Consider the following 25,297-nt stretch of genomic DNA (forward strand, 5'->3'; position numbering starts at 1 on the left):
TGTCTCTCTCTCTCTCTCTCTCTGTCTCTCTCTGTCTGTCTGTCTCTCTCTGTCTGTCTGTCTCTCTCTGTCTCTCTCTCTCTTTCTTTCTCTCTGTGTCTCTCTCTCTGTCTGTCTGCCTGTCTGTCTCTCTCTCTCTCTGTCTCTCTCTGTTTGTATCCCTATCTGTCTCTCTCTCTCTCTCTCTCTCTCTCTCCCTCTCCCCCCCTCAGGCTGGGGGCTGGGAGTCGTGTGGAGGTGGTAGCTCTGTGCATCAAGAGGCCCAGCAAATCTTAACTCCAAGGCCCAGTATTTATGGGGCTCTCACTCGCACTCAGTGGGAAACAGCAGGAGCCTGTGGGGGAGTGGGTGAAGGGAGGGGGATTGAGAGAGTGAGTGAGGGAGGGAGGGAGTGGAATGATTGGGTTGGAGGGGGTTTGGGATATTTGGTCGTGAGAGGATTTGGGAAGAGCTCACAGTTGGGGAGAAGAGACTTGGTGAGAGAAATGACGGGGCGAGCAAAGAAGCTGGGGAGGGAGGGAAGGGAAGGGAAGGGAAGGAAACCCTAGGTTCAGGAATGGGGAGGGAGGGGAGGATGGGAATGAGACAGGAGCCTGGACTGGGAGGGGGTGATGGTGAGGCAAAGGAGGGGCAGCTTGAGGAGGAGGGGGAGGGTAACCTGGGCAGGGGAGCAGTCTGGCTTCTTCTGAAAATTAAAAGAGCAATAAAGCACTTTCTGTCCTGAGCTTGTTCTAGTCCCGACTCCTCCTCCTGCTGCTGCTTGGTTGATCTGGCAAGGGAGTTCTGATAGTTTACACCACATGAGCCTCCATAATCTCATCGGAGCCTGGTCTAGTTATTTCCTTCTGACATATGTCCCTCTCACCACCTTGAGGAACAGAACCTGAGCGAAGGCAGTTGGATTGCAGCAGGTAAATCTCAGGCAACTTCTTAATTGTCTGGCCACCTCTTTTCCACCATATGAGCTGGATTCAACTTGAGGCATCTCTCTGTCTGTCTGTCTCTCTCTCTCTGTCTCTCTCTCTCTCAGCACTTCTGCCTCTGTCTCACACTTAATTTCTCTCAGCTTCTGACTTGTCTCTCTCTCTCTCTCTCAAAACTGTATTTCTATATTGGAACAATGTTGGAGTGACTAACACTTAAGAGTCTAGTAAGTGGCTCATGATAAAGATTAGAGTAGATATTAAATTCCAGGATAACGATGGGAGGAACTCGGATGATGTAATGAAGCGTGAGCTTGGAGTTGAGTTTAGATGACCCTGTCGCTTACAACATGTTAAGAATATGAATGTTAGCGAAATTTTATATAAACAGCAGGGAGGGTGTCTGAGTTAACACTCAATCACTGACGCCTTCAGTAAAATACGAGGTGGGAGTCAGATAGCACAAGATAGTGGGTCACGTTGGACGCAGAATTCTATCCAGATTGGCTTGACTCTTTCGGGCGCAGAGTGTCCTGAGAGCTGTTGAGGACATTAGTCTGTTCAACTCTGCATTGCCAGTCATGTTAGCTGGAACTGAACGTACAACTTGGACTGCTCGTCGATGCCTCAGTGGGTAAATACTCTGTTCTCTCTCTCTCTCTCTCTCTCTCTCTCTCTCTCATAATATATATAAGTTGTGTGTGTATGAGCGCATGCATTTGAGTGTGTGCACGACCATGTGCTGGGGACAGGTTCTGGGTAAGCTACGACAGCGATGATCATACATTGGGCTTAACAGAAGGTTGGCAAGGCATCAGAGAGCATGGGGTGGCAGCACAAGACACACTCTCACCTGCAGCGCTGAGGAGAGGGCTGTGGGAGGTTCTGTATAAATACAGCCTGGGTGTAAGAGGTAGGATATTGAATGGGTTAGTTCCAGATCTTTCTAGGAACCTGCCCGTTTCTAAGGCACTGTATGAGGGGAGACAGGAGTTGTGTTATGTTCTCTAAATGAGTGGTATTTCTGGCCTGACACTGACACCGATGCTGCATTATGTCAGAAGTGGAGTCAGTGAAATCAGATCTGGAAATCCTGCAGCATTCCAACAACTGTGAGTGTGAAATGATATTTACACAACAAAACAGAGCCCACCGTTTGAATGGTGAGTGGCAGCTCTTAAAGGCAGATCCACCAGCACATTGTTTGTGCCAAGAGAGATTGAGGATAGCGATGAACAGGGAGTGCTCATTCCTTGTATATTCATCACATGGATGATAATGACCAATTAAAAGCTGCAATGGTCAAAACTGCTCCGGGCACCCACACTGGTACAATCCCGACAGGAACCATTGGAGAGAGGGGCAAAGCAGGAAACCTGCTCTGATTGTTCTCTTCCCTCCAGCGATGTGGCATTTCAGTCAGTGTCCCAGGCGAGATTGGCTAACTGGGCAGTGATTTTGGGATCCTTCTGTGCTGTTTGGCTGGGTACTCAGCAAGTTCTCAGTCAGTTCTGGAATGCAGAGTTCTGTCGGAGGGTCATGAGGACTCGGAATGTCAACTGTGCTCTTCTCCGCCGCGGCTGCCAGAGCTGCTGAGTTTTTCCAGGTATTTCTGCTTCTGTTTTTGTTCTGGAACGCAGAGAGGTGGCTGTGACACTAGAACTCTTTCCTTATGCCTAGGTCCAGTTCGTCGGACACCACGTTTAAATCGAGTGAAAGTTTTGGCGTGAGGCAGCCAGCTCGGAACAAGATCAAGCGACACAACAGAGGCCTGGCCACAGTATTCAGGGGCCGCAGCTTCAAGGATGAGAAATCGGGCACTGAGGAGCAAGGTGACACAGCCACGGACGACCCCACTGAGCTCTCCACCCAGGTCACAGCCCCTGGGGTGCTCAAGATCTTCGGTGGCGAGATCTGCGCAGGCGCCAATTACAAGAGTGTGCTGGCAACGCCATGCTCCAGTGCACAGGAGCTGGTGAAGGAGGCGCTGGAGAGGTTGGTACTTGCTGTTCCTTTCAATACTTGCTTTAGTGTTTCAACACAAGACAGAGCTTATAGAAAATTGCCTTGGGCAGGAGAGCTATATAATAGTCAGTGAATGAGCAGCATTTTTCACAGACTAACTAATTCCCTTCCCCATTGACTTAAAAGTCTTGTATTTCTGTAACAAAAACAAAAAATAGCTGGAAAAACTCAGCAGGTCTGGCAGCATCTGCGGAGAGCAGCACAGTTAACGTTTCGAGTCCGAATTTCTATTTCTATAGTGCCTTTCACAACCTTGACATCGCTTAACAGCCAATGGAGTACTTTTGCAGTGTAGTCACTGTTGTAATGTACAAAACGCAACAGCCAATTTGTGCACAGCAAGATCACAGCAATGTGATAATGACCAGATATTGTTTTGTCTTTTTGGAATGATGGTTGACGGATAAACATTGGCTCCAGGACATCAAGATATAATTCCCCTGCTCTTCAAGACAACGTATATGGGATGTTTTATGTCTTACCAGAGAAGACAGACAAATCCTTGGTTTAACATCTCATCAGAAAGCCTTGAACAAGGGGAGTTACTGTTTGACTGTCGAATGTTTTATGAGACTGCCCAAGTTTAATTTCAGCCCAGCGAAAAAGTGATTCCTGCCAGTGCTGAGTATCCAGTCTGTTCTAGATGGGGGCCACGAAGTAGAGGACAAGTGGGAAATTACAGGAGACAATCCTTCAGTGCCCCGGGAAGCATTGACCCCCCCAAGCTTCTGGTGGCTACCATTTTAATTCTCACACTAACATTTCAGACCTCAGCCTGATACAGTTTCCTGATGAAATTCAACACCCCTCTTCTGCCTCAGCACTTGACAGCCTTCTAGACTCAACACTGAGTTGAATAATTTCAGACTGCTTGGCCCCCATTTTGTTCCCTTTACTTTGCTGGTGTCAGCTGTAATCTTGTTTGCTTCTGGATGACAGCTGTTCCCCATTCTGCTGTTCACACCTCTTCCAGATACATCTTTTGTATCTTTACTTGTCCCACTAACACTCACTTTGGCTCCGTCCCACCAACTTTTTTGTTATTTAATCTCTCCCGCCTTTTACCTTATCACTGGCCTTCCCTTTACTTTCTTTTCCAACTGCCCCCTCCCCCATTTCACCTCCTTAAATCCAGTTCCATCTCCTACTTTTCCCAGTTCTGATGCCTGAAATGTTAACTGTTTCCCTCCCCACAGATGCTGCCAGTCTTGCTGAGTATTTCCAACATTTTCTGTTTTTTTCCCTGTCTGCACAGACTGTCCCTCACCCAGCAGCCTGTCTGTCTGCACAGACTGTCCCTCATCCAGCAGCCTGTCTGTCTGCACAGACTGCCCCTCACCCAGCAGCCTGTCTGTCTGCACAGACTGCCCCTCACCCAGCAGCCTGTCTGTCTGCACAGACTGTCCCTCATCCAGCAGCCTGTCTGTCTGCACAGACTGTCCCTCATCCAGCAGCCTATCTGTCTGTACAGACTGCCCCTCACCCAGCAGCCTGTCTGTCTGCACAGACTGTCCCTCATCCAGCAGCCTGTCTGTCTGCACAGACTGCCCCTCACCCAGCAGCCTATCTGTCTGTACAGACTGCCCCTCACCCAGCAGCCTGTCTGTCTGCACAGACTGTCCCTCATCCAGCAGCCTGTCTGTCTGCACAGACTGTCCCTCATCCAGCAGCCTGTCTGTCTGCACAGACTGTCCCTCATCCAGCAGCCTGTCTTCTGCACAGACTGTCCCTCATCCAGCAGCCTGTCTGTCTGCACAGACTGTCCCTCATCCAGCAGCCTGTCTTCTGCACAGACTGCCCCTCACCCAGCAGCCTGTCTGTCTGCACAGACTGTCCCTCACCCAGCAGCCTGTCTGTCTGCACAGACTGTCCCTCACCCAGCAGCCTGTCTGTCTGCACAGACTGTCCCTCACCCAGCAGCCTGTCTGTCTGCACAGACTGCCCCTCACCCAGCAGCCTGTCTGTCTGCACAATGACTAGCACTATACTCGACCTTCATTTCAGTCTATGTAAAGACCAACAATGTCCCTTGGCCCTCACTTCCCTTGGCCCTCACTTCCCTTGGCCCTCACTTCCCTTGGTATATGTTTCTCTCACTGGGCCTCAGGACTCAAAGATTTTGCAGATTTGTGGTCGGTCCCATTCGAAGGAAACTGCAGCAAAAATACAAAACTCAGAGATTTTGCATGATTGGAGACAGAGAAAATGAAAGTTTCCTCTGTCAGGATCCTACATGGAGTGGGCTTGGGAAGTCTCAGATTCCTGAAACTTTGGCCCAAGATGGAAGACTGCTCGGCAATAAACTGGTAAACACACTTTCAGAGAGGTCACATGATTTCAGACTGATGTAATAGTGGGTTTAGCAGAGGCAAATTGACTGAACAGTGTAGAGGGAGCTTTACTCTGTATCTAACCCCGTGCTGTACCTGTCCTGGGGGTGTTTGATGGGGACAGTGTAGAGGGATCTTTACTCTGTATCTAACCCCGTGCTGTACCTGTCCTGGGAGTGTTTGATGGGGACAGTGTAGAGGGAGCTTTACTCTGTATCTAACCCCGTGCTGTACCTGTCCTGGGAGTGTTTGATGGAGACAGTATAGAGGGAGATTTACTCTGTATCTAACCCCGTGCTGTACCTGTCCTGGGAGTGTTTGATGGGGACAGTGTAGAGGGAGTTTTACTCTGTATCTAACCCCGTGCTGTACCTGTCCTGGGAGTGTTTGATGGGGACAGTGTGGAGGGGTAATGTGAGTTGATCCAATGGACTGTGCTTGATTTTATCCAGATATTCCCTGGACAAGAACTCTAGCAGTGACTATGTCCTCTGCGACGTGATTGGGCGATCAGATGAGGACCATCAATGGAGGACAGAATGTTTCAGAGTTGTGAGCAACAGTGAGAAGCCTCTTATTCTGCAGTCACTCTGGAAGCCAAAGGAGGGTTTTGCCCGCAGATTTGAAATCCGCAGGAAGGTGGATGTGGAAGAAATCGCGGCAAAAGAGAAAGACACTGTGACAGCAGGTAATACTCAGAGAGGGACAGACTGGGATAGAGTGACACAGAGAGAGAGTGAGGGGAATGAGACACCAAGGGTGTGGGTGGTGGGGGTGGGAGAGTGAGAGGCGGGGGGAGAGGATAGAATGACAGAGAGGGCTGGGGGGAGACCAGCAGAGAGCTGGGGGGTGGTCGGACAGACCGATGGGGAGAAGTTGGGGGTGGCAGAAGAGACTGTCAGAGAAGTGGAGTAGAGTGACTGACAAGGGGGACAGAGAGGGAGGGACAGGCTTGTGCTGCATTTTGCTGTGTTATTAGCTGCCTCAGTTAGTTTGCTTGCTCTGGTTGCCCTTGCAGGGATCAATGCCCAAGCTCGAAGGCTGCAAATGAGCCGGGCGCGGGCATCGTCAGCTCTGACAGACGAGGAGATTGAAACCAGCTTTGCCCTCTGGCGGAGTGTCAGTGAGCTCAATCTATCGCTGAAGACCAGAGAATCGAGACATAAGATCAGGAATCCTTGGATGGAAGCTGGAGACACGGAGGATGACAAGGAGCAGCAGTGTCTCAGTATCGAGAAAGAGGAAACTGAAAGCAGTGACGACAGTTCCACCCAGTATTCCATACACCCGCCCTTTGAATTCCCCTATTTTCTGTTACTCCAGGGTTACAGTTCCAGGCAGGTGAGAGCAGATCCACCAACATTAACTATGGTATTGAAAGGAACTCTCCCTCTCTCTTCAATCGTCTCTTAATATGGGAAAAAGAATGATTTTAGTTACAGAAGAAATGTATTCCTTCCCCCATCCCTCAATCCCACCCTGACCTTCTCCCCATGCTCCTCAATCCCATCCCCACCTCCTGCCCACATCTCCGCCTTTCCTCTCTCTGGAAGTGGACTACCCCTGCTCCTATTTCTTATGATCTCATAAATCTGTCCAGCTTCCCTCTGGATCCACCTCCACTGTCAATTCCAGTGATCCAGTTCACAACGTGATTCCTCATCAATGAAATGTTCCCTTTGGCTTATTCATCATTTTTAGCCTGTCTCTTTGGGATTTCAGCTCTCTGCTTGGAGAAGTATTGTGATTTCATTCAGAGGGCCGATGCTTCTCAGGGTCTCGCCTACTTTAACAAACCAGACTTCCTGAACCTCTCCTTGAACTTAAAATGACCACAGCAGGAGTCGGATTAGTGACAGGGAACAGGACCATTAAAAAAAACATTGCATTGATATCATGGATATCACAACCTCAGTACGAGCCAAATCATTTCATAGCCAACAAACTACTTTTGAAGTGTAGTGTAGGAAACGCAGCAGCTAATTTGTGCACAGCAAGCTCCCACAAAAAGTAATGTGTTAATCTGATCATGTAATGTTGATTGAGGGGTAATTATGAGTCTGATCAGGGCAAATAATTTCCCTCATCTCCCGACTAGGCACTTTACAGCCTTCCAGACTTCAGATCATGAACTCTCTCCTCCATCCCCACCCCCTTTCCGATCCCCCCTTTTCCAATAATTTATCATTTTAAATTTTTTTATATATATTTTTCTTTTCCCACCTATTTCCATTATTTTTAAATGTATTTCCATCCATTGTTTTATCTCTACCCTTTAGCCTATTTCGATCCCATCCCCCCGCCCCACCCCCACTAGGGCTATCTGTACCTTTCTCATCCTGCTTTCTACCCTTAATGTCATCATTAGCACGTTCCTCAGCTAATATCACCACCGTCAACACCTCTTTGTCTTTTTGTCTATGACACATTTGGCAATCTCTTCTTTGCCTCCACCTATCACTGGCTCTCTAATCAGCTCTACCTGTCCCACCCCCTTCAACCAGGTTATATTTCACCTCATTTCTCTATTTCCTCAGTTCTGATGAAGAGTCATATGGACTCGAAATGTTAACTGTATTCCTCTCCGCTGATGCTGTCAGACCTGCTGAGTTTTTCCAGCTATTTTTGTTTTTGTTTCAAATAATTTCCCGGCTTTTCTTTGAAATGGTCACTGTGTGATGTTTTATATCTACAGGAGAAGGCAGACAGGGCCACAGCTTAATGTCTCATCTGAAAGACAGCACCTTCAACTGTGCGGCACTCCCTCAGTATTGACCCTCTGACTGTGCAGCACTCCCTCAGTATTGACCCTCTGACAGTGCAGCGCTCCCTCAGTACTGACCCTCTGACAGTGCGGCACTTCCTCAGTACTGACCCTGTGACAGTGCGGCACTTCCTCAGTACTGACCCTGTGACAGTGCAGCACTCCCTCAGTACTGACCCTGTGACAGTGCAGCACTCCCTCAGTACTGACCCTGTGACAGTGCGGCACTCCCTCAGTACTGACCCTGTGACAGTGAGGCACTCCCTCAGTATTGACCCTGTGACAGTGCGGCACTCCCTCAGTATTGACCCTCTGACAGCGCAGCGCTCCCTCAGTACTGACCCTGTGACAGTGCGGCACTCCCTCAGTACTGACCCTCTGACAGTGCAGCACTCCCTCAGTACTGACCCTCCGACAGTGCGGCACTTCCTCAGTACTGACCCTCCGACAGTGCAGCACTCCCTCAGTACTGACCCTCCGACAGTGCGGTACTCCCTCAGTACTGACCCTCCGACAGTGCGGCATTCCCTCAGTACTGACCCTCCGACAGTGCGGCACTCCCTCAGTACTGACCCTCCGACAGTGCGGCACTCCCTCAGTACTGACCCTCCGACAGTGCGGCACTCCCTCAGTACTGACCCTCCGACAGTGCGGCACTCCCTCAGTACTGACCCTTTGACAGTGCGGCACTCCCTCAGTACTGACCCTTTGACAGTGCGGCACTCCCTCAGTACTGACCCTCTGACAGTGCAGCACTCCCTCAGTACTGACCCTCTGACAGTGCAGCACTCCCTCAGTACTGATCCTCTGACAGTGCAGCACTCCCTCAGTGCCGACCCTCCGATAGTGCAGCACTCCCTCAGTGTTGACGCTCCAACAATGAGGCACTCCCTCAGTACTACACTAGAGTATTGATATATGTGTATGCTCAAGACCTGGGATCTTGCTCTCGTGTTTCTATTATTATTAGTGACTGCACTTCCAAAAAAGAGACTGTCATTGGCTGCAACGTGCTTTGTTGTCTGGTAGTTGTGTAAAGCACTATTTATAGGCTAGTTCTTCTCTCTTAGAATCATAGAATGGTTACAGCATGGATGAAGACCATTCAGTCTGTCGTGTATGTGCTAGTTTTCTGAAGGAGCAATTCACCTGGTCCTACTTGCCTGCTTTTTCCCCCGTAGCCCTGCAAATTTTTCCTTTTTAGATAATGATCCAATTCCCTTTTGGAAGCCTCAATTGACTCTGCCTCCACCACACTCTGAGGCTGTGCATTCCAGATATTAACCATTCGCTGCATGAAAATGTTTTCCTCAAATATTTGCTCTCCCTCATGCTCTCACTCTCATGCATGCTCTCTTCCTCATGCTCTCTTCCTCACGCTCTCTTCCTCACGCTCTCTTCCTCACGCTCTCTTCCTCACACTCTCTTCCTCATGCTCTTACCCGCTCTCTTCCTCACGCTCTCTTCCTCACGCTCTCTTCCTCACGCTCTCTTCCTCACGCTCTCTTCCTCACGCTCTCTTCCTCACGCTCTTTCCCGCTCTCTTCCTCACGCTCTTTCCCGCTCTCTTCCTCACGCTCTCTTCCTCACGCTCTCTTCCTCACGCTCTCTTCCTCACGCTCTTTCCCGCTCTCTTCCTCACGCTCTCTTCCTCACGCTCTCTTCCTCACGCTCTCTTCCTCACGCTCTTTCCCGCTCTCTTCCTCACGCTCTCTTCCTCACGCTCTTTCCCGCTCTCTTCCTCACGCTCTCTTCCTCACGCTTTCTTCCTCACGCTCTCTTCCTCACGCTCTCTTCCTCACGCTCTCTTCCTCCTGCTCTCTTCCTCACGCTCTTTCCCGCTCTCTTCCTCACGCTCTCTCCCTCACGCTCTTTCCCGCTCTCTCCCTCACGCTCTTTCCCACTCTCTTCCTCACGCTCTTTCCCGCTCTCTTCCTCACGCTCTCTCCCTCACGCCCTTTCCTGCTCTCTCCCTCACGCTCTTTCCTGCTCTCTCCCTCACGCTCTTTCCTGCTCTCTCCCTCACGCTCTTTCCCACTCTCTTCCTCACGCTCTTTCCCACTCTCTTCCTCACGCTCTTTCATGCTCTCTTCCTCACGCTCTTTCCGGCTCTCTTCCTTACGCTCTTTCCCGCTCTCTTCCTCACGCTCTCTCCCTCACGCTCGTTCCTGCTCTCTTCCTCACGCTCTTTCCCGCTCTCTTCCTCACGCTCTTTCCGGCTCTCTTCCTCACACTCTCTTCCTCACGCTCTTTCCTGCTCTCTTCCTCACGCTCTCTTCCTCACGCTCTTTCCCACTCTCTTCCTCACGCTCTCTTCCTCACGCTCTTTCCCGCTCTCTTCCTCACGCTCTCTTCCTCACGCTCTCTTCCTCACGCTCTCTTCCTCACGCTCTCTTCCTCACGCTCTCTTCCTCATGCTCTCTTCCTCATGCTCTCTTCCTCACGCTCTCTTCCTCACACTCTCTTCCTTACGCTCTTTCCCGCTCTCTTCCTCACGCTCTCTTCCTCACGCTCTTTCCCGCTCTCTTCCTCATGCTCTTTCCCGCTCTCTTCCTCACGCTCTCTTCCTCACGCTCTCTTCCTCACGCTCTCTTCCTCACGCTCTCTTCCTCACGCTCTTTCCCACTCTCTTCCTCACGCTCTCTTCCTCACGCTCTTTCCCGCTCTCTTCCTCATGCTCTCTTCCTCACGCTCTCTCCCTCACGCTCTTTCCTGCTCTCTTCCTCACGCTCTTTCCCGCTCTCTTCCTCACGCTCTTTCCCGCTCTCTTCCTCACGCTCTCTTCCTCACGCTCACTTCCTCACGCTCTCTTCCTCACGCTCTTTCCCACTCTCTTCCTCACGCTCTTTCCCGCTCTCTTCCTCATGCTCTCTTCCTCACGCTCTCTCCCTCACGCTCTTTCCTGCTCTCTTCCTCACGCTCTTTCCTGCTCTCTTCCTCACGCTCTCTTCCTCACGCTCTCTTCCTCACGCTCTCTTCCTCACGCTCTCTTCCTCACGCTCTCTTCCTCACGCTCTTTCCCACTCTCTTCCTCACGCTCTCTTCCTCACACTCTTTCCCGCTCTCTTCCTCATGCTCTCTTCCTCACGCTCTTTCCCGCTCTCTTCCTCACGCTCTCTTCCTCACGCTCTCTTCCTCATGCTCTTTCCCGCTCTCTTCCTCACGCTCTCTCCCTCACGCTCTTTCCCGCTCTCTCCCTCACGCTCTTTCCCACTCTCTTCCTCACGCTCTTTCCCGCTCCCTTCCTCACGCTCTCCCTCACGATCTTTCCTGCTCTCTCCCTCACACTTTTTCCCACTCTCTTCCTCACGCTCTTTCCCACTCTCTTCCTCACGCTCTCTCCCTCACGATCTTTCCTGCTCTCTCCCTCATGCTCTTTCCCGCTCTCTCCCTCACGCTCTTTCCCGCTCTCTCCCTCACGCTCTTTCCCGCTCTCTCCCTCACGCTCTTTCCCACTCTCTTCCTCACGCTCTTTCCCACTCTCTTCCTCACGCTCTTTCACGCTCTCTTCCTCACGCTCTTTCACGCTCTCTTCCTCACGTTCTTTCACGCTCTCTTCCTCATGCTCTTTCACGCTCTCTTCCTCACGCTCTCTCCCTCACGCTCTTTCGTTTGCTCATCCTCTCACATGATCCTTGTGTTTGATTCCAGGATTTTGTTATTTATGTGCTGAATGGAACCAGCCACATGTTTGGCCACTACTTGGAAGAGTCGAGAGAGGAGGAGGAGGAAGAGAGACAAAAGGTGGACATCCTGCTGTCAGCACCAGATGTCTCTCCTAGACATTGTTATGTGCGCCGGCAGGAGGTGAGCGACAGTGGGGACAGTGGCGAGGGTGGTGAGCTTGTGACGCTGGTGAAGCCTGCGAAAGGAGCGATTGTCACCCACAATGGCCAGCCACTCAACAAAGAGATCCAGCTGCACCCAGGTGACCTGCTGGGCATGGGTGCCTACTACCTCTTCATGTACAAGGACCCCACCCTCAGCAACCCCCCACATGGCCAAAAACCTGCCTGGTTCCCATCCCCAGTCCTGTGTCTCAGCCCAGATGGAGAGCTGAAGTGTAAGATGTGTGGCTGCACCATCCAGGAGAGGCAGCAGGACACCATTCCTTGGATAAGGAAAACAATTCCCAGACTAAAAGACCCGCAAGGCAGAGAATTTGTCTTCATGTACAACCTAGCGCAGGAAGATGAACTTCTGAACAGGATCATCGACAGGCCAGACGAGAACAGCATAGACTTCAAATTGACACCAGCCTTTCTGCTCAGTCTCTGCATCCAGCACTCAGCAACCTCCTTCCAAGCGGCAGACTTCCGCAAGCTACTACTGAGGATAGCAAGTCAAATCCAAACAGTAATGTGGGTCAGTGTACACCATCTCTTTCCGTTTCAGAAATATACCCCACACCCCTCACTGTAACACTGATACACCCCACACCCCTCACTGTAACACTCTGATATACCCCACAACCCTCACTGTAACACCCTGATACACCCCACACCCCTCACTGTAACACTCTGATATACCCAACAACCCTCACTGTAACACTCTGATACACCCCACACCCCTCACTGTAACACTCTGATATACCCAACAACCCTCACTGTAACACTCTGATATACCCCACACCCCTCACTGTAACACTGATACACCCCACACCCCTCACTGTAACACCCTGATATACCCAACAACCCTCACTGTAACACTCTGATATACCCCACACCCCTCACTGTAACACTGATACACCCCACACCCCTCACTGTAACACCCTGATATACCCAACAACCCTCACTGTAACACTCTGATATACCCCACACACCTCACTGTAACACTCTGATATACCCCACACCCCTCACTGTAACACTGATATACCCCACACCCCTCACTGTAACACTCTGATATACCCCACACCCCTCACTGTAACACTGATATACCCCACACCCCTCACTGTAACACACTGATATACCCCACACCCCTCACTGTAACACTCTGATATACCCCACACGCCTCACTGTAACACTCTGATATACCCCACACCCCACACTGTAACACTGATATACCCCACACCCCTCACAGTAACACACTGATATACCCCACACCCCTCACTGTAACATTCTGATATTCCCCACACCCCTCACTGTAACACTGATATACCCCACACCCCTCACTGTAACACTCTGATATACCCCACCCCTCACTGTAACACTGATATACCCCACACCCCTCACTGTAACACCCTGATATACCCCACACCCCTCACTGTAACACTGATATACCCCACACCCCTCACTGTAACACCCTGATATACCCAACAACCCTCACTGTAACACTCTGATATACCCCACACACCTCACTGTAACACTCTGATATACCCCACACCCCCTCACTGTAACACTCTGATATACCCCACACTCCTCACTGTAACACTGATACACCCCACACCCCTCACTGTAACACTCTGATATACCCCACAACCCTCACTGTAACACCCTGATACACCCCACACCCCTCACTGTAACACTCTGATATACCCAACAACCCTCACTGTAACACTCTGATACACCCCACACCCCTCACTGTAACACTCTGATATACCCAACAACCCTCACTGTAACACTCTGATATACCCCACACCCCTCACTGTAACACTGATACACCCCACACCCCTCACTGTAACACCCTGATATACCCAACAACCCTCACTGTAACACTCTGATATACCCCACACCCCTCACTGTAACACTGATATACCCCACACCCCTCACTGTAACACTCTGATATACCCAACAACCCTCACTGTAACACTCTGATATACCCCACACACCTCACTGTAACACTCTGATATACCCCACACCCCTCACTGTAACACTGATATACCCCACACCCCTCACTGTAACACCCTGATATACCCCACACCCCTCACTGTAACACTGATATACCCCACACCCCTCACTGTAACACTCTGATATACCCCACACCCCTCACTGTAACACTCTGATATACCCCACACGCCTCACTGTAACACTCTGATATACCCCACACCCCACACTGTAACACTGATATACCCCACACCCCTCACTGTAACACACTGATATACCCCACACCCCTCACTGTAACGCTCTGATATTCCCCACACCCCTCACTGTAACACTGATATACCCCACACCCCTCACTGTAACACTCTGATATACCCCACCCCTCACTGTAACACTGATATACCCCACACCCCTCACTGTAACACACTGATATACCCCACACCCCTCACTGTAACACTGATATACCCCACACCCCTCACTGTAACACCCTGATATACCCAACAACCCTCACTGTAACACTCTGATATACCCCACACACCTCACTGTAACACTCTGATATACCCCACACCCCCTCACTGTAACACTCTGATATACCCCACACTCCTCACTGTAACACTCTGATATACCCCACAGCCCCTCACTGTAACACTCTGATATACCCCACAGCCCCTCAGTGTAACACTCTGATATACCCCACACCCCTCACTGTAACACTCTGATATACCCCACACCCCTCACTGTAACACTGATATACCCCACACCCCTCACTGTAACACTCTGATATATCCCACACCCCTCACTGTAACACTCTGATATACCCTACACCCCTCACTGTAACACTGATATACCCCACACCCCTCACTGTAACACTCTGATATATCCCACACCCCTCACTGTAACACTCTGATACACCCCACACCCCTCACTGCAATTCTGGTATATCCCACACCCCTCACTGTAACACTCTGATATATCCCACACCCCTCAGTGTAACACTCTGATATATCCCACACCCCTCACTGTAACACACTGATATACCCCACACCCCTCACTGTAACACTCTGATATACCCTACACCCCTCACTGTAACACTGATATACCTATACCCCACACCCCTCATTGTAACACTGATATATCCCACACCTCTCACTGTAACACTCTGATATACCCCACACCCCTCACTGTAACATTGATATACCCCACACCCCTCAGTGTAACACTCTGATATATCCCACACCCCTCACTGTAACACTCTGATACACCCCACACCCCTCACTGTAACACTGATATACCCCACACCCTTCACTGTAACACTCTGATATATCCCACACCCCTCACTGTAACACTCTGATATACCCCACACCCCTCACTGTAACACTGATATATCCCACACCCCTCACTGTAACACTGATATACCCCACACCCCTCACTGTAACACTCTGATATACCCCACACCCCTCACTGTAACACTCTGATATACCCCACACCCCTCACTGTAACACTGATATACCCCACACCCCTCACTGTGACACTCTGATATACCCCACACCCCTTACTGTAACACTCTGATATATCCCACACCCCTCACTGTAACACTCTGATATATCCCACACCCCTCACTGTAACACTGATATACCCCAAACCCCTCACTGTGACAATCTGATATACCCTGCACCCCTCACTGTAACACTCTGATATATCCCACACCCCTCACTGTAACACTCTGATATACCCCACACTCCTCACTGTAACACTGATATACCCCACACCCCTCACTGTAACACTGATATACCCCACACCCCTCACTGTGACACTCTGATATACCCCACACCCCTCGCTGTAACACTCTGATATATCCCACACCCCTCACTGTAACACTCTGATATATCCCACACCCCACACTGTAACACTGATATACCCCAAACCCCTCACTGTGACAATCTGATATACCCTGCACCCCTCACTGTAACACTCTGATATACCCTACACCCCTCACTGTAACACTGATATACCCCACACCCCTCACTGTAACACTCTGATATATCCCACACCCCTCACTGTAACACTCTGATACACCCCACACCCCTCACTGCAATTCTGGTATATCCCACACCCCTCACTGTAACACTCTGATATATCCCACACCCCTCAGTGTAACACTCTGATATATCCCACACCCCTCACTGTAACACACTGATATACCCCACACCCCTCACTGTAACACTCTGATATACCCTACACCCCTCACTGTAACACTGATATACCTATACCCCACACCCCTCATTGTAACACTGATATATCCCACACCTCTCACTGTAACACTCTGATATACCCCACACCCCTCACTGTAACATTGATATACCCCACACCCCTCAGTGTAACACTCTGATATATCCCACACCCCTCACTGTAACACTCTGATACACCCCACACCCCTCACTGTAACACTGATATACCCCACACCCTTCACTGTAACACTCTGATATATCCCACACCACTCACTGTAACACTCTGATATATCCCACATCCCTCACTGTAACACTGATATATCCCACACCCCTCACTGTAACACTGATATACCCCACACCCCTCACTGTAACACTCTGATATATCCCACACCCCTCACTGTAACACTCTGATATACCCCACACCCCTCACTGTAACACTGATATACCCCACACCCCTCACTGTGACACTCTGATATACCCCACATCCCTTGCTGTAACACTCTGATATATCCCACACCCCTCACTGTAACACTCTGATATATCCCACACCCCTCACTGTAACACTGATATACCCCAAACCCCTCACTGTGACAATCTGATATACCCTGCACCCCTCACTGTAACACTCTGATATATCCCACACCCCTCACTGTAACACTCTGATATACCCCACACTCCTCACTGTAACACTGATATACCCCACACCCCTCACTGTAACACTGATATACCCCACACCCCTCACTGTGACACTCTGATATACCCCACACCCCTCGCTGTAACACTCTGATATATCCCACACCCCTCACTGTAACACTCTGATATATCCCACACCCCACACTGTAACACTGATATATCCCAAACCCCTCACTGTGACAATCTGATATACCCTGCACCCCTCACTGTAACACTCTGATATATCCCACACCCCTCACTGTAACACTCTGATATACCCCACACCCCTCACTGTAACACTGATATACCCCAAACCCCTCACTGTGACAATCTGATATACCCTACACCCCTCACTGTAACACTCTGATATACCCCACACCCCTCACTGTAACACTCTGATATATCCCACACACCTCGCTGTAACACTCTGATATACCCCACACCCCTCACTGTAACACTCTGATATACCCCACACCCCTCACTGTAACACTCTGATATACCCCACACCCCTCACTGTAACACTCTGATATATCCCACACCCCTCACTGTAACACTCTGATATACCCCACATCCCTCACTGTAACACTGATATATCCCACACCCTTCACTGTAACACTCTGATATACCCCACACTCCTCACTGTAACACTGATATACCCCACACCCCTCACTGTGACACTCTGATATACCCCACACCCCTCGCTGTAACACTCTGATATATCCCACACCCCCTCACTGTAACACTCTGATATAACCCACACCCCTCACTGTAACACTCAGATATACCCTGCACCCCTCACTGTAACACTCTGATATATCCCTGCACCCCTCACTGTAACACTCTGATATACCCCACACCCCTCACTGTAACACTGATATACCCCAAACCCCTCACTGTGACAATCTGATATACCCTACACCCCTCACTGTAACACTCTGATATACCCCACACCCCTCACTGTAACACTCTGATATATCCCACACACCTCGCTGTAACACTCTGATATAACCCACACCCCTCACTGTAACACTGATATACCCCACACCCCTCACTGTAACACTCTGATATACCCCACACCCCTCACTGTAACACTCTGATATATCCCACACCCCTCACTGTAACACTCTGATATACCCCACATCCCTCACTGTAACACTGATATATCCCATACCCTTCACTGTAACACTCTGATATACCCCACACTCCTCACTGTAACACTGATATACCCCACACCCCTCACTGTGACACTCTGATATACCCCACACCCCTCGCTGTAACACTCTGATATATCCCACACCCCTCACTGTAACACTCTGATATACCCCACACCCCTCACTGTAACACTCTGATATACCCCACACACCTCGCTGTAACACTCTGATATATCCCACACCCCTCACTGTAACACTGATATACCCCACACCCCTCACTGTAACACTCTGATATATCCCACACCCCTCACCGTAACACTCTGATATACCCCACACCCCTCACTGTAACACTCTGATATACCCCACCCCCCTCACTGTAACACTCTGATATATCCCACACCCCTCACTGTAACACTGATATACCCCACAACCCTCACTGTAACACTCTGATATATCCCACACCCCTCACTGTAACACTGATATAACCCACACCCCTCACTGTAACACTGATATACCCCACACCCCTCACTGTAACACTCTGATATACCCCACACCCCTCACTGTAACACTGATATACCCCACACCCCTCACTGTAACACATTGATATACCCCACACCCCTCACTGTAACACTCTGATATACCCCACACCCCTCACTGTAACACATTGATATACCCCACACCCCTCACTGTAACACTCTGATATACCCCACACCCCTCACTGTAACACTCTGATATACCCCACACCCCTCACCGTAACACTCTGATATACCCCACACCCCTCACTGTAACACTCTGATATACCCCACACCCCTCACTGTAACACTCTGATATACCCCACACCCCTCACTGTAACACTCTGATATACCCCACACCCCTCGCTGTAACACTCTGATACACCCCACACCCCTCGCTGTAACACTCTGATACACCCCACACTCCTCACTGTAACACTCTGATATACCCCACACCCCTCACTGTAACACTCTGATATACCCCACACCCCTCACTGTAACACTCTGATATAACCCACACCCCTCACTGTAACACTCTGATATAACCCACACCCCTCACTGTAACACTCTGATATATCCCACACCCCTCACTGTAACACTGATATACCCCACAACCCTCACTGTAACACTCTGATATATCCCACACCCCTCACTGTAACACTGATATAACCCACACCCCTCACTGTAACACTGATATACCCCACACCCCTCACTGTAACACTCTGATATACCCCACACCCCTCACTGTAACACTGATATACCCCACACCCCTCACTGTAACACATTGATATACCCCACACCCCTCACTGTAACACTCTGATATACCCCACACCCCTCACTGTAACACATTGATATACCCCACACCCCTCACTGTAACACTCTGATATACCCCACACCCCTCACTGTAACACTCTGATATACCCCACACCCCTCACTGTAACACTCTGATATACCCCACACCCCTCACTGTAACACTCTGATATACCCCACACCCCTCACTGTAACACTCTGATATACCCCACACCCCTCACTGTAACACTCTGATATACCCCACACCCCTCGCTGTAACACTCTGATACACCCCACACCCCTCACTGTAACACTCTGATATACCCCACACTCCTCACTGTAACACTCTGATATACCCCACACCCCTCACTGTAACACTCTGATATACCCCACACCCCTCACTGTAACACTCTGATGTAACCCACACCCCTCACTGTAACACTCTGATATATCCCACACCCCTCACTGTAACACTGTGATACACCCCACACCCCTCACTGTAACACTCTGATATACCCCACACCCCTCACTGTAACACTGATATACCCCACAACCCTCACTGTAACACTCTGATATATCCCACACCCCTCACTGTAACACTGATATAACCCACACCCCTCACTGTAACACTGATATACCCCACACCCCTCACTGTAACACTCTGATATACCCCACACCCCTCACTGTAACACTGATATACCCCACACCCCTCACTGTAACACATTGATATACCCCACACCCCTCACTGTAACACACTGATATACCCCACACCCCTCACTGTAACACATTGATATACCCCACACCCCTCACTGTAACACTCTGATATACCCCACACCCCTCACTGTAACACTCTGATATACCCCACACCCCTCACTGTAACACTCTGATATACCCCACACCCCTCACTGTAACACTCTGATATACCCCACACCCCTCACTGTAACACTCTGATATACCGCACACCCCTCACTGTAACACTCTGATACACCCCACACTCCTCACTGTAACACTCTGATACACCCCACACTCCTCACTGTAACACTCTGATATACCCCACACCCCTCACTGTAACACTCTGATATACCCCACACCCCCTCACTGTAACACTCTGATATAACCCATGTATTGAGGGAGATGGTTTGCACTACTTCTGTGGAATTTTGGACTCATGATCATGTGGATTAGTTTCTGTGAAAGTTCAGGGAGAGCTTAACAAAATTGTTCTTTCCTCCTCAGGTGAAAACAAAGGAGCTTGCAGCGAAGCAGAGAGAACAGTAAGTTCATGGCTGAACCCCGTCTGTGTCTAAGAGACTAAGTGAATGTGTTGACTGGAGCAGTAATTACTCTCCTTTAGTATTGACCCTTGGTCAGTGCGGCACTCCCTCAGTACCCATCCCCCCCGACGGTGCAGCGCCTCCCTCAGTACTGCACTGGGAGTGTCAAACTGGATTACCGTCACCCATGGCTCAGCGGGTAGCACTCCTGCCTCTGGGTTAAACATTATACATTCATTATTCCCTGTAGAGACATGAACCCAGAATCTTGGCTGACATACTCCATTCAGTGCTTAGGGAGATTTTTTTAAATGGGACACTATAACCACATGGGAGAGCAGATTGATTTAAACAACTCCAAGACGCTATCTGAAGGAGAGTCTTGCTTAATTTCTAACCTTCAACAAACAGCTCTAAAGCAGATTGTCTGATCATTATCAGTGCTCTAATTTTAGCTTGTTGTGCATCCCCAATTATAATCGCTTCACCATTAGTGGCTGCACCTTTAGTTGCCTAGGGCCCAATTCCCTCCCTGAACCTCTCTGACTCTCCACCTCGCGTTACTCCTTTAAAACGCTCCTTAAAATCAACCTCTTTGACTAAGCTTTTGGTCTTCAAGACCCTATTTGGCTCTGTGTCAAACTTTTTGTAAGGCTCCTGTGAAGCACCTTGAGATATTTCATTATATCAAATGTGCTATATAAATATAAGTTGTTGTTGTTGCTCTTTGTGAAGTTTTCTGGCACAAACTGGCTGTCATGTTTCATGTATTACAATAGTTACTACACTTGCTGACTACTTCATTAACTTAAAGCACTTTGGTGGTGAAAGGTGCTATGGAAATGCAAGTTCTGTCCTTCTTGAGCAATGGGCCGGAGTGAACCCAGAGGTGAAAGTGACCAATTGCGTCAATCTGACACATGGATACTGTCAGACACTTGTCAGCACTACAACCAATCACATTGTAGCTTCTTCCACATGTGACCAGGGGGCAGTGGTGTCTGGATGTTCTTGTGATGATGTGTTTTGACAGAACCTTGAACTGTGACAGGTGCATTCCCTTCGGCACATGACCTGTAACCATGTGAGCAGAGACTGATGGTATGTGAGAGATTCAGAGCTCGGGAGTACTTCCAACATCTCAGCTCTCGATCACAGAGATTGGACACAATATTCCCCACTGGAGTATTGTCCAATTCCGGTCTCCACAAGTTTGAAAAGATGTCAAGAGGGAGCAGAGGAGTTTACTGGAATGCCCACCAGCCACAACAGTCTTCAGCTATGTGGAGAGACTGAAGAAGCTGCTTAGAGCAGAGAAGCTTAGGGGTAGATTTGATAGAGGTGTTCAAAATTATGAAGGATTTGTAGAGAGTAAATAAGGAGAAACTGTTTCTCCTGGTAGGAGACTCAGTATCCAGAGGACACAGATTTAAAGGCAAAAGAACCAGAAGTGACTTTGGGGAAGAAACCTTAGGCAGCAAGTTATTGTGATCTGGAATGCACTGTCTGAGAGGACAGTAGAAGCAGATTCAATATTAATAAAGATAAGAACTGGATAGATTCTTGAAAAGGGAAAACATGCTATGTGATGGGCAAAGAGCAGTGAAATGGTACTAATTGGGATTAACTGGATAACACTACCAAAGAGCTAGCACAGGCACAATGGGCTGAGTGGCCTCCTTATGCTGCATCATTCCATGGCTCGACTTCTCTCCCCACTCTGCATGGTGTAATTTCCTTGTTTTGTCTTTCCTTTGTCTATGTTGCATTCTGACGGATCTCATTCATTTGGTGCTTCCTATGATAGGAATGTGGACACTGAGGAAGCCCCTGTCATCAAAATGAGTGAGCTGATCCCAGGTTTGCAGCCTCTCATCTACTGGATGTCCAATTCCATTGAGCTGCTACACTTCATCCAACAGGAGGTTCCCAAACTGCTAACATGGGAGCAGCACATGGATCAGTATGGTGAGTGTGCACACAGAATTATGCACACAGATCACACACACACAGAGGGTCACGTAACATGCATGCGCACAAGTTCATTTATACACATGCACACAGGGTCACGCGCGTGCACACAGTGTCTCTCAAACATGCACACAATTTCACACACACGCACGGGTCATGTATGTAGGTGATCAAGTGCATTGAGCTGCTCACATGTGTACCTTTTGATTTGTGGTGTTGTTGGAGGAAGCAGCAGTAAATCCCAGTGCTGCCCTATGTCACCCGTTTCTCAGCGAGAAAGATACAGGGCATAAAGTTTGCCAAGGATTTATGAATTACATGCAAAAATGACTCCTCCCCCCCCACCCCTCCCCCAACTGAGGTTGAAGAAACTGCAGCTAGTCTGATGACCCAACTGACCAGGCTCCCAGAGTAAATGTTGCACTTATGGAGCGAGAGGGAAACAGGCTGTACTCGAGGTATTAGCTGTGTCGGAGCCACCAGCTGCCATCAGGTACAGGCGCTAGATTTGTTCAAACTGTCAGGCGATGAGTTGTTGTTTCTTTGTGTGTAACTGTGTTCATGCCCAGGGTGACAGCCCCTGTTAGACGGCTGTTATTGGACTGGGTGAATGGGCAGATTGTCAGATCAGTGAAGGTGTTAGAAATGATTTGCCTGCAGCACAAACACTTGACTTGCCTGGAATTTCAGTCCAAGATAAAATCTTAGGAGAATCTTCTAACGGTCAGAGCCAAGATCAGTGACACTGCAGGGAGCCGAGATCAGTGACACTGCCGGGACTGAGATCAGTGACACTGCCGGGACTGAGATCAGTGACACTGCCGGGTGCCGAGATCATTGACACTGCAGGGAGCCGAGATCAGTGACACCGCAGGGAGCCGAGATCAGTGACACTGCCGGGAGCCGAGATCAGTGACACTGCCGGGAGCCGAGATCAGTGACACTGCCGGGAGCCGAGATCATTGACACTGCCGGGAGCCGAGATCAGTGATACTGCAGGAAGCCGAGATCAGTGACACTGCAGGGAGCCGAGATCAGTGACACTGCCGGGACTGAGATCATTGACACTGCCGGGACTGAGATCATTGACACTGCCGGGAGCCGAGATCATTGACACTGCCGGGACTGAGATCAGTGACACTGCCGGGAGCCGAGATCATTGACACTGCCGGGAGCCGAGATCAGTGATACTGCAGGAAGCCGAGATCATTGACACTGCCGGGACTGAGATCAGTGACACTGCCGGGAGCCGAGATCAGTGACACTGCCGGGACTGAGATCAGTGACACTGCCGGGAGCCGAGATCAGTGACACTGCCGGGACTGAGATCAGTGACACTGCTGGGAGCCGAGATCATTGACACTGCCGGGACTGAGATCATTGACACTGCCGGGACTGAGATCAGTGACACTGCCGGGACTGAGATCATTGACACTGCCGGGACTGAGATCATTGACACTGCCGGGACTGAGATCAGTGACACTGCCGGGTGCCGAGATCAGTGACACTGCCGGGACTGAGATCAGTGACACTGCCGGGTGCCGAGATCAGTGACACTGCCGGGACTGAGATCAGTGACACTGCCGGGACTGAGATCAGTGACACTGCAGGGAGCCGAGATCAGTGACACTGCCGGGAGCCGAGATCAGTGACACTGCAGGGAGCCGAGATCATTGGCACTGCAGGGAGCCGAGATCAGTGACACTGCAGGGAGCCGAGATCATTGACACTGCCGGGAGCCGAGATCATTGACACTGCCGGGAGCCGAGATCATTGACACTGCCGGGAGCTGAGATCATTGGCACTGCCGGGAGCCGAGATCATTGACACTGCCGGGACTGAGATCAGTGACACTGCCGGGACTGAGATCAGTGACACTGCAGGGAGCCGAGATCAGTAACACTGCCGGGACTGAGATCAGTGACACTGCAGGGAGCCGAGATCAGTGACACTGCAGGGAGCCGAGATCAGTGACACTGCCGGGACTGAGATCATTGACACTGCCGGGAGTCGAGATCAGTGACACTGCCGGGACTGAGATCATTGACACTGCCGGGACTGAGATCAGTGACACTGCCGGGACTGAGATCAGTGACACTGCCGGGACTGAGATCAGTGACACTGCCGGGACTGAGATCAGTGACACTGCCGGGAGCCGAGATCAGTGACACTGCCGGGAGCCGAGATCAGTGACACTGCCGGGACTGAGATCAGTGACACTGCAGGGAGCCAAGATCAGTGACACTGCCGGGACTGAGATCATTGACACTGCCGGGACTGAGATCAGTGACACTGCCGGGAGCCGAGATCAGTGACACTGCCGGGAGCCGAGATCAGTGACACTGCCGGGACTGAGATCAGTGACACTGCAGGGAGCCGAGATCAGTGACACTGCCGGGACTGAGATCAGTGACACTGCCGGGAGCCGAGATCAGTGACACTGCCGGGACTGAGATCATTGACACTGCCGGGACTGAGATCAGTGACACTGCAGGGAGCCGAGATCAGTGACACTGCCGGGACTGAGATCATTGACACTGCCGGGACTGAGATCAGTGACACTGCCGGGAGCCGAGATCAGTGACACTGCCGGGACTGAGATCATTGACACTGCCGGGACTGAGATCAGTGACACTGCAGGGAGCCGAGATCAGTGACACTGCCGGGACTGAGATCAGTGACACTGCAGGGAGCCGAGATCATTGACACTGCCGGGAGTCGAGATCAGTGACACTGCCGGGACTGAGATCATTGACACTGCCGGGACTGAGATCAGTGACACTGCAGGGAGCCGAGATCAGTGACACTGCCGGGACTGAGATCAGTGACACTGCCGGGA

At 50.3% G+C, this 25,297-nt stretch overlaps 1 protein-coding gene across 4 annotated transcripts in view; it reads left to right on the forward strand.

Annotated features, from left to right (window-relative positions):
- si:ch73-281f12.4 (RA_Radil_like and Myo5p-like_CBD_Rasip1 domain-containing protein) overlaps nucleotides 1–25,297 on the forward strand; it is a 232,678-nt gene that overhangs the window by 18,681 nt on the left and 188,700 nt on the right. For 2 of the 4 annotated variants that reach the window (XM_041216956.1, XM_041216958.1), the window contains exons 2-7: nucleotides 2,604–2,918; nucleotides 5,731–5,966; nucleotides 6,297–6,619; nucleotides 11,694–12,407; nucleotides 20,450–20,487; nucleotides 22,295–22,455. In XM_041216956.1, coding sequence (XP_041072890.1) covers nucleotides 2,604–2,918; nucleotides 5,731–5,966; nucleotides 6,297–6,619; nucleotides 11,694–12,407; nucleotides 20,450–20,487; nucleotides 22,295–22,455 — 1,787 coding nt within the window. Of the gene's footprint in view, nucleotides 1–1,463; nucleotides 1,558–2,603; nucleotides 2,919–5,730; nucleotides 5,967–6,296; nucleotides 6,620–11,693; nucleotides 12,408–20,449; nucleotides 20,488–22,294; nucleotides 22,456–25,297 lie in introns of those variants that run through there. The other 2 variants (XM_041216959.1, XM_041216957.1) reach the window with 2 other exon arrangements.

The sequence above is a fragment of the Carcharodon carcharias genome, chromosome 22, assembly GCF_017639515.1.
Source record: "Carcharodon carcharias isolate sCarCar2 chromosome 22, sCarCar2.pri, whole genome shotgun sequence".
In the NCBI taxonomy this organism is placed as follows: domain Eukaryota; kingdom Metazoa; phylum Chordata; class Chondrichthyes; order Lamniformes; family Lamnidae; genus Carcharodon; species Carcharodon carcharias.